Below are 17,069 nucleotides of genomic sequence, written 5' to 3' on the forward strand. Positions count from 1 at the left end.
GTACGTTTTGACTGCTTCAAAGGGTTGGTCGCTTTGATTAGGCGTAAATGTATTCAAACATGTTTAGCTAATGTTAACTAGCTACTCTAATCTAATGCGCCGCTATCTAACAAACTACATACTATAGCTAAGTGAAATATAAGCTAGCATTTAAGGCTGTGGCCGTTTGGATGTAATGAAATGGGCCTACGGTATGATGGCATTATTGGCCTAATGGCCATGTGCAATCAATGTGCCCCTTGCCATTGTACGTCTGAAGCAGAGAATAGCTAAACTCACACATCATTTACATATTGTTGAGCTATATGTTCTCTATTTAAAAAATATACCAGTAGATAATGTAAGTGAGGGTAAACATAAGCCATATTTTCAACATTTTTATAACTAGAAATTGTTTACTGCAAATCCAACTCTTTCATTCTAGGTGCAGTACTGTACATCAAGGTGCTGACAATTTTTAGGTTCATTAAACATTTAAAGAATTTAAACAATGGTGCGTACAGGTAATGAGTGGAGAACAGGAGGGCTTCTTAAAGAAAAACTAATGGGTCTGTGAGAGCCGTAATTCTTACTGGTTGGTAGTTGATCAAATACAAATGTCATGCAATAAAATGCAAATTAATTACTTAAAAATCATACAATGTGATTTTCTGGATTTTTGTTTTAGATTCCGTCTCTCACAGTTGAAGTGTACCTATGATAAAAATGACAGACCTCTACATGCTTTCTAAGTAGGAAAACCTGCAAAATTGGCTGTGTATCAAATACTTGTTCTCCCCACTGTATGTATTTTACATGCAGGCCTATGTATTTTACATGTAGGCCTATGTATTTTACATGTAGACCTATGTATTTTATAGGAGTGAGCTATAATCATCAATCTCATGACCACAGGTATACTGAAAGAGCCATAAACTATAATATATGAGAATCATAATGTTAAGATACCATAATCAAATTGGTAGCATACAGTGCATTGGGAAAGTACTCAGACCTCTTGACTTTTTGCACATTTTGTTACGTTACAGCCGTATTCTAAAATGTATTAAATATAATTTTTCCTAATCAATCTACACACAATACCCCATAATGACAAAGCAAAAACAGGTGTTTATGAATGTTTACAAATTTATAATTTTTTTTCATGAAATACCTTATTTACGTAAGTATAAACACTCTTTGCTATGAGACTCATAGCACAGGTGCACCCTGTTTCCATTGATCATCCTTGAGATGTTTCTACAACTTGATTGGAGCCTACCTGTGGTAAATTCAATTGATTAGACATGATTTGGAAAGGTAAGCATCGGTCTATTTAAGGTCCCACAGTTGACAGTGCATGTCAGAGCAAAAATCAAGCCATGAGGTTGAAGGAATTGTCTGTACAGCTCAGAAACAGGATTGTGATGAGGAACAGATCTGGGGAAGGGTATCAAAACATTTCTGCAGCATTGAAGGTACCCAAGAACACAATGGCCTCCATCATTCATCATGTGCTAAGATAGATAAATAGACCGACTCCCATATGCAATGTGTTAATCAAATTGACATGTCCTTATGTATCAGGGATGCCGAGGATGCAGTCTGGGAGGAATGGTTATGGATTTGGAGACTGCAAGCTTCGCGTTGAGCACCCTCGCTCTGCCTCCTCTAAATTCAACGGTGCTATGGGTGGTAGTGGTCAAGGGAGTGAGGACGGAGGTCCCGGTGGTCCTAAAGGGAGGTTTGGGCCTCCTACTCGGAGATCAGAGTTCAGAGTTATTGTGACTGGTAAGTGGATAAAGTCTGTGCTTTTGTTTTTTTTAATCACCCTGACAGAGCTACAGAGTTCCTCTGTGGAGATGGGAGAATCTTCCAGAAGGACAACCATCTCCGCAGCACTCCACCAATCAGGCCTTTATGGTAGAGGGGCCAGAAGCCACTCCTCAGTAAAAGGCACATGACAGCCCGCTTGGAGTTTGCCAAAAGGCACCTAAAGGACTCTCAGACCATGAGAAACAAGATTCTCTGGTCTGATGAAACCAAGATATAACTCTTGAATGCCAAGTGTCATGTCTGGAGGAAACCAGGCATCATCCCTACGGTGAAGCATGGTGGTGGCAGCATCATGCTACGGGGATGTTTTTCAGCGGCATGGACTGGGAGACTAGTCAGGATCGAGGGAAACCTGAAAAAGTACAGAGAGAATCTTTATGAAAACCTGCTCCAGAGCGCTCAGGACCTCCGACTGGGGGCGAAGGTTCACCTTCCAACAGGACAACGACCCTAAGCACACAGCCAAGACAACGCAGAAGTGGCTTTTGGACAAGTCTCTGAATGTCCTTGAGTGGCTCAGCCAGAGCCCGGACTTGAACCCGATCAAACATCTCTGGAGAGACCTGAAAATAGCTGTGCAGCGACACTCCCCAGCCAACTTGACAGACCTCGAGAGGATCTGCAGAGAAGAATGGGAGAAACTACCCAAATACAGGTGTGCCAAGCTTGAAGCATCCTACCCGAGAAGAACTGAGGCTGTAATCGCTGCCAAAGGTGCTTCAACAAAGTACAGAGTAAAGGGTTTGAATACTTAAGTAAATGTGATATTTCATTTATTTTATTTTTTACATTTGCTAACATTTTTAAAACCTGCTTTTGCTTTGTCATTGTGGGGTATTGTGTGTAGATTGATGAGGGGGAACAATGTAATACAGCCTTATTCTAAAATGTAACATAACAAAATGTGGAAAAGTCAAAAAGTCTGGGCACAAACAAACGTGCAAATCTCGAATTCACCCACAATTAACAGCAATACTCTCTGCAATCCTTCCAAATGCCATTGACCATATTTCCATTTCCTCTCACATTTCCGCAAGTGGTATATTGCAGCGTGCCGCTAAGGCCGCCAAGAGCGGCTCGCTTGTGGGCGTGCTGGCAGCATGACGATTTCAGAAGTGATGGAAACCCGAGTATGTAAGAAGCCTGCCAGTGAGAGAGAATGTGAAGCCAACTGAAGCTGGTTAGCTTTAGAAAACCCTGAGTAGATCTAGCTTGTTTAGTAGGATACCACTCTCGTTATGGGGAGATGTGATCCCCCTATACCAGTCGACACTCCCCATACACTCCCAGATTTAAATCAAATCAATTCCCCATTACATATACAACCAGTAGGCCGAGTAAATGTACCTTTAATCACCATCATTTGGTTAAATCAATTTCTGCTAACGCATGTATTACAGTCATTTACCATTCTCAGAGTGGAAACTTTGTTTGCAGAGTTCATAACATGCCACACTTGTGAGAAATAAGTTGTGGTTTATTTCATTACCATAATTTAGGAGTTTTGTCAAAAGAAATTGTCTTTTGTTTGGAGTGCTCCATGTGAGAAATGAGCATGTGTGTGGTTTCTCTGTCCTGATAATGTTGAGGGAGCAAATGCCCTGAGCACAAGCCAACTAAGTTGATACAATGTTGTTCTTCACTAGCAACAGCTCAAGTCAAGACATATAGAAAGTGAGGCAGATTCAAAGAACCTGAATTGTCATCAGAATATTTTCTACTGTTTGTCGGATTGAACTATGGGCTATCTCTGATTTCCATGTGCTTTAGCAGCAAATGGATCACAGTGTGTCAATGTGTCCATATGGCATATGCATTAGTTGAATTTAAACTTTTAGATTCACATTTTTATGATGAACCACATGACAATACTTTTGAGAAACAAAAAATCTATTACTGAAATGAAACTGTTCCACGAAAATGCGCATATAAAAAATAATCACAACTGGCAGGCAGATAGGTAGAAATGGTAGGATAAATTGCAAGCCTCCCCTTGAAACTCACAAGCTGCCTATGGCCTTTATTATAACACCCATGAACAAAATTATGACAAGACAGGAGGTCATGTGAAAAACAAATTTTTTTTAACCATTATTTAACTAGGCAAGTCAGTTAAGAACACATTCTTATTTACAATGACGGCCTACCCTGGCCAAACCCTAACTCGGATGACGCTGGGCCAATTGTGCACTGCCCTTTGGGACTCCCAATCAAGGCTGGTTGTGATACAGCCTGGAATCGAACCAGGGTCTGTAGTGACACCTCTAGCACTGAGATGCAGTGCCTTAGACCACTGCGCCACTCGGGAGCCCCCCTGTTTAATGGGCCACGGGTGCTTGACAGCCGTGTAGCTGTATTAATGTGAAAGGATGTATTTAGCAGGCTATAGTGGGCTCGTCTAGAGATGTGCCTCAGACCTGTAAGGAGAGAAATCTAAATACACTATTATTAGACACTCATGTCTGGCCTATAAACTGCACTCTATCTAAATACTCTGACTGCTCTGCAGTGACACTAAGTGGAGCTATCACAGCAACAGGCAAGCAACCTTGACTACCGGTAGGCCTACATTAGTAGCTGGGTAGAAGTAGTTTCCCTGGATATATGTCTCTTCTAAAGAAATTATAATTCTGTAGGGAAAAACATGTTATTGTACATTTATAGCCCATTCATGTAGACTATTATTATATTGTTGCCAACGGTAGGCTATATTCATTTTTCTATAATTTTAGGCCTGTACAAAATGTAGGCCTTCATTTTGTTATAAACTTAATTATGCCTACCTGAATGTTTTTAATAAAACCTCAATTAGCCTAAGTTCAACCCAAAACCTCAAAAACGCTGGAACAAACAGGTTAAATACCCTGAAGGCAAAATGGTTTGGTCTCTCTGATCTCTCTGGTCTCTCTGATCTCTCTGGTCTCTCTGATCTCTCTGGTCTCTCTAATCTCCCTGGTCTCTCTAATCTCCCTGGTCTCTCTGATCTCTGGCACAGTGTTGTATTTACAGGATACCTGTTCCAATAGATGTCAGCCAAGGATACTTACCTGTCACATGGTGGTGGTGTGTAAACAAGGGATAGCCTTCCTTGGCTTTGAAAATGGGTATCATATTTTGTAGGACATTTTCTAACTTGAATTGGTTTCTTGAGGTTGAAAAATAGAAAACATAAACGCATTGGCTATACGTTTTTGCCCTTTACAAATGCATGTTGGACTATTAACAATCGGATACTAAATTACTAACCTACTGGTAGCATGCCGACAAAAAAACACAGAATATTCAACAGCCTACACTAGACTCCAAAACGCTACGTGTGGAGACGTGCACTCACCCGTGCGTAAATAGGCACATTATATCAGGCAGGCGTCAAGATATAACGGTTTGCTTGAGCGGTTGCTGTCGTTGGTTGCTTTATCAAGAACGTCGTTTAGCCTACTATCACATTTATTCATATGCCTACTACCGTATGTATAGGCTTAGGCTACTGCAAATAGATTCTCAGTCTGTTGGAAAGCTAGCTATGCGTTTTTTTGTGAAAACTGCAGCAGCGCAATAGCTTTTTTCTTGTATGAGACGTCGCTCATTGCCTGGTTGGTGCGGGGGAGTCAGTGCGTTACAACTATTCTCGGAACAAGTTAATTTTAAGGTTACTTTTTTCTCTATTTGATTTGAGGAGGGCTTTCACTTAGAAAACACGCCCTCTCAAGTCTGACAAATATTAGAATCCACTTGCCGGTGTCTGCTTGTCAGTGCGTACACGAAGAGAGGGTTTTGGCTGTTACCTATTCAAGAGGTATTTTAGACGAACATTTCGTGTCGATAGAGTAAACCACTGTCAATGGTTTGCAGGCTTAACTTAATTCGGATTTCGTTTAATTAGTAATTCACCAACAAGAAGGCACTGAACGCTGAACTGCATAGTTAGCTGTTCCATGGAGAAGGATTTTGCGACGCCATCTAGGGATGCAGGGCCGAGCATGGCCACAGGCTCGGGGGCTGCAGATTCCGCCTTGCCGGAAGAGACGCAGCCACCCAAACCGCCCGGCCAACATGCGGTGTCCGTTTTGTGGTCCTTTGGAAAATGCCTGGCTACACTTTTGCCAGTTTACCTGGCAGGATACTTCGGGTTTAGTATCAGCTTAGTTCTGTTCGGTCTGATGGTCTACATGGGATGGAAACACAGTCGCAACGAGAAAGTGATGCGGCTGCGGTCAGCCATGTACGTATTGGAGAACGAGAGAGCATACACCACTGCAAGGGCTTTTAGGAGTAAACGGGAATTACCCCCATGGGTAAGTGACAAACCTATACTGTATTGTCTATTCTCTATAGGCTCAGCCTGCTGCTGCAACTGCAGATTGCAGAACACATCTGCACCCCACTATCTAGTCTGCAATCTGGTAATTTAAAGCCACAGTCTGCAATATAATATTTCCATTCATTCAAATTAATAAAATACACCCTTTGATTTAGAATAATACCGAATGATTTAGAAATGCATTACATTAACTCGTCATAATCAAAAAACAAAGACTCCGTTGTTTACACTGTCAAAATATGTCTACATCTGTAAACAAATGATCCAGAAATTGTCTGACACAGTTGATAATGTTTATAAACATAACTGATGAGCGAAGATGTCTCTCTGTCTCCGTCTCTTTCTCTCTCATACCTTTTTATCATCTGCTGCTGAAAAATAAATCCTGACCTTTTAGTTTTCCTACTGTACCCTGTTCTTACCAACCCCCACCTCACCTTCTTCATTCTGTAGTCCATCCAACCATAGCTATATTTGGACATTGTTTATGTGCAGGGCTGGGGGAATGAGTCCAAACTCTAAAATGCCACAGTCACGGTGGAATTCAGAATGAACATTTAGTCCAACAAAGATGGCCACAGAGATATTACAGTATTTACATTTAGCACAGTTAGCCCAGTAGTGACTGTGAGTTACTCGTACTATGAGTCTCAACATTTCACAAGAGAGAGTTTGCACTCAAGGTTTTGTTGTGCCACCCTAATTTGAGGCGTTTTTCTGTGTGCACCCCCATTTCCTGTTTCAGTTCCAAGGTTCCTTAGAACTTAAGGGTTGTACTACGGTTCTCCTTTTAGATGCCAGAAGCTTGATGACTCAGAGACATCAGTCAGGGGGAGGGGGAGACTAGTTGGACCATATCAGGAAAGAAAGAAAACTTTCTTAGTCATGGGACTATTTCAACATTCCTTAACTGTCCCATCCACAGGACACTCACACTATACCACGATCTTTGTGGTTTGTGTCAACAGGATATCACAGGATATCTCTCTCTCACACACACACACATAGACACTTGATCATGATCAGTGTGATCTTGTGAAGGTCTTGTGACTGTGGTTTTGCTTTGGAGGAAAGGTTTAGGGTTGGTCTGTGGTTCGTTATCTTTTGAAACATGGCCAAAAAGACACACACATCTTCATTTTACTGTCTCAAGTCAATCTTTATCCATTTCACGAGCTTCACACATTCCTACCCAGGTTACACTCTTCTGATATTTTGTTTAAAGGCAGTTCAAAGTTCAAATCTAAACAATCACTTTATCGCTTTCTCTGCAGGTCAACTTTCCGGACGTGGAGAAAGTTGAGTGGATGAACAAGGTATGTAGTGTACACACACACACACACACACACACACACACACACACACACACACACACACACACACACACACACACACACACACACACTGCAGTTTTTTTTCAGGTCTTTTCGGGTAGTAAAAATGTATTCCCATTCAAAATCTTATTTTCCCTAACCCTAACTCTTAACCTAACCTTAACCCAAAACCCCTAATGCTAAACCTAACTCCAAATCCCAACCCTAACTTTAACCCCAAACTCTAAACCTAACCCTTAAGCCTAAAATATCACTTTAACAAATTCAGGACATAAAAAAGTCCTGGCTTTTCAAAATATGTATTGTTTTCTTACCTTGTCAGGACACTCTGGTCCTGATGATATAGGAAAACATTTACACACAAACACACATACACAGCTGGTGTGGTGATGGAGGAGCTTTGTGCTGCCTGGCATGGCGTAGTTGTGCCTGTCCATCGTTGCCCTGGGTTGCGGTGTGTGTCTACATCCTGTCTCTGGCAGCGCTCCACTCCCTCCATTAGTACCCATCATCCTCTAGTAAGAGTCAGGGGGGAGTGTAAAGGTTCCCCCTGACAACACACACTAAGCACACACACTAAACCCTCTGCAGCAGCCACAGCAGCGAGCCTCCCTCCCATCTCCACTGAGTGCCAGCAGCATCTTCAGCGAGGATGATGGTGATGTGATTATCAATAAACAAGGCTGCCCTTCTCACTGGGCGATGTAATGAAGTCTCTGTGACAAAGCACATATTGTAGGGGAGTGATCTGCTCGGCTTATCGTTCACAAGCAACAACCAGGGCTGCTCCAGGCTAGCTGCCTGGCTGACACCCACAGGCGTGCTCTGACTGCGTAGGGGGCTCTTTCTCTGCCTGGCAGGCTGCAACTACAGACCCTGGCCTGATTCCTCATCTCACTTCTTTAGGACAAGAGATAGGATGGCACAGACTAAATGTTATTCAATTAGAATTTGACCATATCTAAAACAACAGATAGGATGACACGGGCCAGAATGTCATTATATTCTTGTTAGGATTTTTATTAATTTACATGCAGTTACAGTATCTTTCATAATCCCTTGGCTTAATTCCTGGATTAATGAGGAGGAGGATTTTCACCGCACGATACCTAGTTACTGTACCTGGTTTGTGAGGATAGTCTTTGAGCACGTAGTCTCTCTTGACAGTCTCTTAACATATTGAGTAGCTCAGTGCTCACTGGATTTTCTGGGTTCCGGGAGTAGTGAGTGAGCACACATCATATCACTGAGATCATGGCCGTGCCCCAAACAGCACCCTATTCCCTATTTAGTGCACCACTTTTGACCAGGCCCCGTAGGGAGTAGGGTGCCATTTGGGACGCTGTTACGGCTTTCATATTCCTCGGACGAGGAGAGGCGAGAAGGATCGGACCAATACGCGGAGTGGTTAGTGTCCATAATGTATTAGCATTGAACTGAACACTATATGAAGCAAGATAACAAATAGAAAATCAAACCGACAAACAGTCCCGTGTGGTACAACGACTACACGGAAGACAAACACCCACAAAACACACGTGAAACCCAGGCTGCCAAAGTATGATTCTCAATCAGGGACAACGATTGACAGCTGTCTCTGATTGAGAATCATACCCGGCCGAACACAAACATCCCAACATAGAAAATCAAACATAGACAAACCCACCCAACTTACGCCCTGACCAACTAAATAAATACAAGAAAAAGGAAAACAGGTCAGGAACGTGACAGACGCAGCCCCGTGACCAGTCCCAGACAAACAGACAGGGCCCAGGGGAAGGTCAGCGTCAAAGGGAATGGCTTGGCAGTGCGATGAGAATTATTAGTGCCACTGCATTAAAGGGCCAATCAGCAGTTGCTACATCAATCTTTGGGCCTTTTAAATCAAATCAATATGTACCCTTTTGATTCTTGAAGGATATAACTTCTAAATGCCCCATGAGCTTAGCTCAACTGTCGTACCCCATCAGAACCCAATGGGTAAACAAACACTATATAGCCTGAAAACATGGTTAAAACTATACATTTGATTTCATAGATGGTCAGTCCTTGCATCCATAGCTACGTGTATGGATTTGAGTGGTTATATTTCTCCAGCCCCAGCTTTTTACCGAAACAGGGGCGGGGTCAGAGCTTTGTTATCGTTTCTACTGCTGATTGCCTCTTTAAATCCCACACACTGATTCAGAAATTAGCACCGTTTCAAAGTGACGCCAAGCTTTAGATCTCGGATGGATCTTGCCGTTAATTTGCTGTATAAAAAACTGCATGGCAGTTTGATTTAAATAGTATGACCAACAGTGATGACTTGCACAGTGGAACTATACAAAAGTGAACCATCAAATGTACAGTTGATTTATTTATTTTTATTTATTTTTTCACCTTTATTTTACCAGGTAGGCTAGTTGAGAACAAGTTCTCGTTTACAACTGCGACCTGGCCAAGATAAAGCAAAGCAGTGTGACACAGACAGTGGGCTAAATCAGGGTCACACAGTGTTTCTTGGTAGTCTTAAACACTTCTACTTTGAAACAAAAGTACACACCTCACACACATGGTTATGGACTGAAGAAAAGAAGACACCTGTACCATGTCAGATATAGAGTTGAAATAAATTACATTTTGAGTTTGCATCCCAATATTACACCTTATATACATCACAGAAGCCTGAATTTGTTTTACTGTTTGACACAGAAGCACTACATTTTTGTCAGATAAAAATAAGATGGGAAAAAAATAATGTTTATTATTCATGAAACATATGAATAAACTTCCACCCATGAGGTCACTAGGTCATTTGACTGCAGGGCCACGGCTTTTGTGTTTCCGTCATGTGAAGAGCCTCTCAACCAGATATGTGGTTGTCGTTTCCTGTAATGTAAGTGGATATGTGATACAGGGGAGGGGACATCATGCTCTAAGGTTGTGAAATCTTTCACTATCAGGTCCTCTTTCTGCGTTTGCAGATGCAGTCAATTATAAGGGACGTGTACATGACACGGGGGACTGGAAATAAATATTGTCACTGTACACAGAGGGATAGTGAGGTTCACAGTGCAGAGTGCACAGGCTCGGTTTCAAATGTTCCTTTTGCTCACAAATCCGTGCTGTGTCAATCCATTATCACATATCCTGGAGGTACAACACAAACAAATAACATTAGAGGGCGACTGCACTTCCTGATTTGGCCTCATTTCGAAGATTGCCCATTAAGAAATACAAGCGGCCATGACTAAAGCCAAAATGAGAGTTATCTTGGGGCTGTCCTTTTTGGTTGTCCAGTAGAGTTAGTCAGTTGTTATAGAACCTACTATCTGTGACTTCAAATGTGATTATACAACGTAAATATTAATGAATATAGCATAGCATATGTTGACCTAATGAGCTTTGGCAAGCAAGCTAATGCAGATCGTATATTCTAGATACGTTTTACATTCAATATTCAGTGAAGTCGCCTGCAAGCACTGCAGTCGTTGAAAAATGACAAAGGTGTCCTTGAAGCGTGGTCAAGCGATGATGATAGGATCTCATGTATATTTATTAGGTTGTAAACACACAGTGAGAAGCATGACTACATCCCCCTTCCACCCTCTCACTATCTCCCTCTCTCGCTCTCTCGCTCTCTCCTGTAGATTCTGCAGCAGGCGTGGCCGTTCGTGGGCCAGTATCTGGAGAAGTTACTGGTCGAAGCCATTGCTCCAGTCATACGTGCATCCAACACCCACCTACAGACCCTCAGCTTCACCAAAGTCAACCTAGGGGACAAGGTACAAGAGCCCTGGCCTGCATATAACACCATGTCACTACTGTATAGTAGTGCCTAGAGCCAAGCCATTTATAGAGATGTACATATGTGGCTTTGTCATTATACAAAGGAAGATGGACAGGTTCATTCGGACACTAATGACCATACAGAACATTTCCACACAAACAAATCACTTCTTATTAGCACCAGACCTCCTCCCCAATAGCCTGCAGACGAGGTTACCTTATACACAGCATCTTGCAGTAAACACGATCTATGTTGTGGACTTTCTATGCGCATGATATGATGTGTTTTTTTTGTCGCAGGCCATGAAGGTTGTGGGAGTGAAGGCTCACACGGAGCACGACAAGCGGCAGGTCTTACTGGATCTGTACATTAGGTACGCAGCCGCCGCCGCACACGTGGCTACCCTCACCACCCTCTGTGATGAAGAGCACGTCCATCGTCTATAGCAGCAGCAGAAGCTTGACAGTTACATCATCTCCCTGTTCTCCCCCCTGACTCCTCCCCTCTCTCCTCTTTCCAGCTATGCGGGTGATGTGGAGATCAATGTGGAAATCAAAAAGTACTTTTGCAAAGCGGGAGTGAAAGGAGTACAGGTACAGAGAGAACGAACAATGTGGCTGGGGATTTGGTGGGAGTGCAGTACATGAGACATTTCCCCCCGCAAATTCGTAGTCTTTCTATATAAAGCTAACCTGTATCATTCTCTCTCTTTCGGTTTCTGTCGCTAATCTCTCTAATTATTTCCCTCATTATCTCTTTTCCTCTTCTTCGCCCCTCTCCCCCTACCCCATCTCTGTAGCTACATGGTATGTTGAGGGTTATACTGGAGCCCCTGATTGGGGACGTTCCTTTGGTGGGAGCCGTCACCATGTTCTTCATACGCAGGCCTGTGAGTCTCTGTTACCAATCGCTTCATTCCTTCATCTGTCCGTCCATACATCCACCCATTCATTCATTTGGTGCAGCATCTTCTGAAGTTGACTCTTTAACTACATCTGCCTTCACAGAAGCTGGACATTAACTGGACTGGGCTGACCAACTTGCTGGATATCCCTGGACTCAAGTGAGTGAGAGGGCTCTTTCTGGCTTTCTCAAAGGAGTACTTATATGACATTGTTGATTGATGCAGTATGGAGTTTGCGGTGTGTTTTATCTTTGTGTCACCTCAGGGGGAAGTAGCCTGGTCCCCAATCTGTTTGTACTGTCTTGCCAAACTACGGTCATTGTCATTGGCCATTGTCAATGACCATAGTTGTAGCACATTTTTACTAGGACACTGTCAGTGTCCCTGCTCACATTGTGTGTGGATAAGACATGTAGCTAATTGTCTGATATTGCAATTAAATCATTAATTGTCAGTGATGTTTTAGTTAACTTTAGTTGCTAACATCATATATCAAAGATTCCTGGCAACACGTTTAATGACACAGTCTGTCATTCTTATTTCATTGTATTCTCTGAACTGAGAAATCACATTTAGCTAAAAATGATTTCAAGGAAACGTCCCCTGCCTCAACCACATCCGTACTCAACGGGTGCCGTTGGTTGGTCCTATTGTCTATTACCCAGAGCCCGCAAAGCGTCTCATAGTAGGAGTGCTAACTTAGAATCAGGTTCCATCTGTCCATATAATATTATTTATTATGAGCTAAACTGCAAAACTGATCCTAGATCAGCACTCCTACTCTGAGACGCTTTGTGCCAAGATATCATGTTTGATGCATGTTCATGTTGTCAGCAGTAGTATATAGTCTTTGTCTATTTGTTTGTTTCCCATCTCTGTGTGTCCCCAACGTCACCCTTGCATTCATTTGCAGTGCCATGTCGGACACTAAGATAATGGATGCTATAGCCTCGTACCTGGTCCTCCCCAACCGCCTCACTATCCCCCTGGTGGCCAACCTGCACGTTGCGCAGCTCCGCTCCCCTCTCCCACGGGTAACACCACTGAAATACTAAATCACCTGTCCTGGAGAGTCAGACTCAGACTGACTGAAGCATTTACCAAACACAACAGATTGACTGACCCTATTTGTATGATTGACATAGATAAACACCGATTGTACTGAGACATATGACTGTAGGAGTTCACAGCCATGTCTCAGGGCAGAGCTGCAGAATGTGGAACCAGTGAACGGCAAAAGGTAGACTCTGTGTTAATCATGCCTCTCTGTCGGTCTGTCAGGGAGTGGTGCGTATCCACCTGCTGGAGGCGGAGGAGCTGACAGCCAAGGATACGGTCATTAAGGGGATCATAGACGGGAAGTCTGATCCGTACGCTGTGCTGCGTGTGGGCACACAGACCTTCACATCACACACCGTGGACAGCAACCTCAACCCACAGTGGAGAGAGATGTATGAGGTGAGAGGGAGAGATGTTTGAGGTGACAAGAGCGGAGCGAGAGAGAGATGTTTGAGGTGACAAGAGCGGAGAGAGAGAGAGATGTTTGAGGTGACAAGAGCGGAGCGAGAGAGAGATGTTTGAGGTGACAAGAGCGGAGAGAGAGAGAGATGTTTGAGGTGACAAGAGCGGAGAGAGAGAGAGATGTTTGAGGTGACAAGAGCGGAGAGAGAGAGAGATGTTTGAGGTGACAAGAGCGGAGAGAGAGAGAGATGTTTGAGGTGACAAGAGCGGAGAGAGAGAGAGAGATGTTTGAGGTGACAAGAGTGGAGAGAGAGAGAGAGAGATGTTTGAGGTGACGAGAGGAAAGAGCGAGAGAGAGAAGATTGAGAGAGTGGAAGACAGACAGAGAGAGTGAGAGAGAAGACAGAGATGTATAAGGTGAGAGGGGGGGTGGGGAACTGATACATTACTGTCTAAAGATGAATATTCACCGTTTCGAGGGGCACAGCTGGGATAGTTCTCCGACCAATTATTACAGAGATGTGAGAGCGGGGAGAATAGATGGAATACAACACCACAGACTGTCTAAAGCTGAATTCATTACTCAGAGCTGCCGCAGAGCGTTGCTGGTCCCCCAGCTCATTATTAGTTATTGCATATTTATGAGCCTTGTTAAATGCGTCTGTTATTGAGGTGGGGCTTGCAGCTGGGAACCCTGTGAAAGACTAACTGAACAAGTAAAAATAGTTACACTAGATCCTCCTTACTTCAAGTGCCTTTCAAGACAACTCAGGAGGACATTGCAAATTGTCAGCAAAATGAAAATATGAAATTAGAACACAAAAACACTGTACATAGGAGGATTTCTACATTACTGTAACAGTGTTGAACTTAAGAAAGGAGACCTCCCACTGGTTGAAAACTGGTTTCCACGTCATTTCAGCAACAATGTTCAATGTGACGTTGAATCAACGTGGGAAACTGATTGGATTTGCTAAAAGTAATCAATGTAAGGGGATTTTACCAAATGGATCCTAAATCCAATGACATGGTGACGCTTCTTCTCGATTTCACGTTGAATTCATGTTAGTTGACAACTCGACCCATTGTAAATCGTTGAAACGACGTCTGTGCCCAGTGGGTTGACATCCACTGCTTGTACAGCGCCATTGTAAATTACTTTCTCCCTGTAGTGACCTGATGGTAGCCCTGAGCGTGACATCTCTTTTAGGCCTCGGTCCATTAAGAGTGGAGTCACTGTCCCTCCACCACCTGCAGCCTGCTAGGAGAGAGAATGTCGCAGTGCCCCTGGTTTGTTTTATCTGCTTCTCTCTGCAGAATCCCACAAAAAAAGGAGGCCTGCATATTGCAGAAATACCACTTTAGTGAACCACGCAGAAATATTTACAGTAGTAGGAGCAGATCAGCATATTATAAGTGCGTCCCAAAATGGCACCCTATTCCCTAAATAGTGCACTACCTCGCAGAGTGTTTTGACCAAACTGTCAGCGTATTCTGCTCTGTGCAACGAAGAAAAGGGGAAGCTCTGGCCTTGGTTTCTATAGAGATGGTTTTGTTTATCTAGTTTGATCTGGTACTTGTTTCCTCTGCTGTATCATAAGAGATGAACAGTCTGCACAAGGTGCAGAGTATGTCTGATAGCATGGACTTCAGGGCTGTTGAGAGAAACACAGATGCCTTATATTTGCTGCTAAATAGCTTTGCAATAATGTAGTTATCAAACATGGGACCTTTTGGGATATTTTCAATTGATCCTATTCGCATGTGTCTGTCATATTGTATTTTTAAAGAAATTACATTCTTTATTAACCAACTCCATCGGAGGACAAATAAATGTGTCGTTTTTTTTATACAGCTTTTCTGCTACATATACATTCAGTCTGTCGTGTTGTTTGCTGTTACTGTTGCCACGGTGTGATCTGGTGTCGTGTTTACGTGTGTACATGTGTTTTATACTGCGTGTGTGTGTGTCAGGTGATTGTCCATGAAGTGCCGGGTCAGGAGTTGGAGGTGGAGGTGTTTGATAAAGACCAGAACCAGGATGACTTCCTGGGCAGGTAGCGTCGTCGTCACTCCCTCGCGGTTTCTCTGTATTTCTCTGTAACACCATCCCCATCGCAGTTACAAATGCACTTGTGTTACGTTGTAATGCGCTGTAGATGTAATGTAGATATACATGTTCCTTCTTCTCTCTCTCTCTCTCTCTCTCTCTCTCTCTCTCTCTCTCTCTCTCTCAGGGTCAAGATGGATCTAGATATCGTACACAAGGCCAGAGTTCTAGATGAGGTGAGTTACAAGTGCTAATGGCTATCTGCTTTAGTTTTTCATCTTATTTACTTAATATTGAAAGTAAGTCTGACGTCACAATAGTATAGGTTCAGTAAACAGTCATTGACTTTCCCTATTTAGAAGTAGCTCCAGTCAATGAGGATTTTAACTGAGGTATACTGTATATCCCTCTCTACCAGCTATTGTCCGTATCTCGTATAAGATAGTAAAAGCTGGAATGAGTTGGAATTAAGGCTGCCCTTAAGACACGGCTGTAGACTGAATTACGGTTGAATCTGGTAATCCCGTTTAAGCAGCAGGTGTCACGCAGACCCCGTGTGCCTCCCTCCTCCTGATCTCCTTCTGGCTCTCTGGGCTCACCACCATCTCACTACAATAACGTGACCCCCCTAGTGTTTGAATTGTGCCAGTGCACACCAGTTCAGAGAATCGCCACCTCATATTGTCTACTGCTTGAGTACCGGCTATTCTAGAATATTTTCTCTAAACACCGGTACTTTAAAATGTAAATGGTTACCACCACCTAGAATGAGTATCTTTGTCGTTCCACTTCAAGCACTCACCCCCCTCTTCAACACTCATTGGTTCAGTCTGAAGTTCTCTTTAAACCCCCCTCTCTTTTTCTACTAGTGGTTTAGTCTGAAGGATGTACCATCTGGCAGTGTTCACCTCCGTCTGGAGTGGCTCTCTCTGCTGTCCTCTGCTGACCGACTCAATGAGGTGCCCACTTCATTACTGTATCACTACTATGTTCCCATGGTCAAATAAAATGCTTGCATGGTTTTGGGTAGACTCCCCTCACAGTTTTAGAATAAGGAGTGTTTGTGATGTAGTTTGTAAACATTGCCATTGCAAGTTGGATAGAAATCTCATTACGCCTTCAGCATTTAAACTGTAGTCATGGTGATGGACCACTAAAGCCCTGTCTTCCCCTGTGATCAGGTTATCCAGAGGAACCAGAATATGACCTGTAAGACAGCAGACCCTCCTTCTGCAGCCATCCTGGCTGTCTATCTGGACCGGGCTCAAGACCTGCCTGTGAGTACAGACTGACTGACTGACGCTCTGGGCTGCAGTGCCGCGGTCTTTGTCTATTCTGACCCCCCCATTAGCTGTGACAATAGCAAAAGCTTCATTATGTCCCCTGTGGCTGGCTGTTGGTGTGTGTCACAT

The 17,069-nt window shown here is 43.2% G+C and overlaps 1 protein-coding gene across 2 annotated transcripts in view; it reads left to right on the top strand.

The window, feature by feature from the left end:
- Positions 1-5,115: 5,115 nt before the first annotated feature.
- LOC129860564 (extended synaptotagmin-1-like) overlaps positions 5,116-17,069 on the top strand; it is a 28,024-nt gene continuing 16,070 nt past the window's right edge. Inside the window, exons 1-13 of one of the 2 annotated variants that reach the window (XM_055931076.1) lie at positions 5,116-6,110; positions 7,411-7,452; positions 11,103-11,237; positions 11,542-11,615; positions 11,763-11,835; positions 12,042-12,131; positions 12,250-12,305; positions 13,060-13,180; positions 13,428-13,604; positions 15,582-15,664; positions 15,845-15,893; positions 16,527-16,616; positions 16,839-16,934. In XM_055931076.1, the coding sequence (XP_055787051.1) occupies positions 5,751-6,110; positions 7,411-7,452; positions 11,103-11,237; positions 11,542-11,615; positions 11,763-11,835; positions 12,042-12,131; positions 12,250-12,305; positions 13,060-13,180; positions 13,428-13,604; positions 15,582-15,664; positions 15,845-15,893; positions 16,527-16,616; positions 16,839-16,934 (1,446 nt within the window). In that variant the 5' untranslated portion in view covers positions 5,116-5,750. The remainder of the gene's footprint in view (positions 6,111-7,410; positions 7,453-11,102; positions 11,238-11,541; positions 11,616-11,762; positions 11,836-12,041; positions 12,132-12,249; positions 12,306-13,059; positions 13,181-13,427; positions 13,605-15,581; positions 15,665-15,844; positions 15,894-16,526; positions 16,617-16,838; positions 16,935-17,069) is intronic. The other variant, XM_055931075.1, reaches the window with a different exon arrangement.

Source organism: Salvelinus fontinalis, chromosome 8, assembly GCF_029448725.1.
Source record: "Salvelinus fontinalis isolate EN_2023a chromosome 8, ASM2944872v1, whole genome shotgun sequence".
Classification (NCBI taxonomy): Eukaryota; Metazoa; Chordata; class Actinopteri; order Salmoniformes; family Salmonidae; genus Salvelinus; species Salvelinus fontinalis.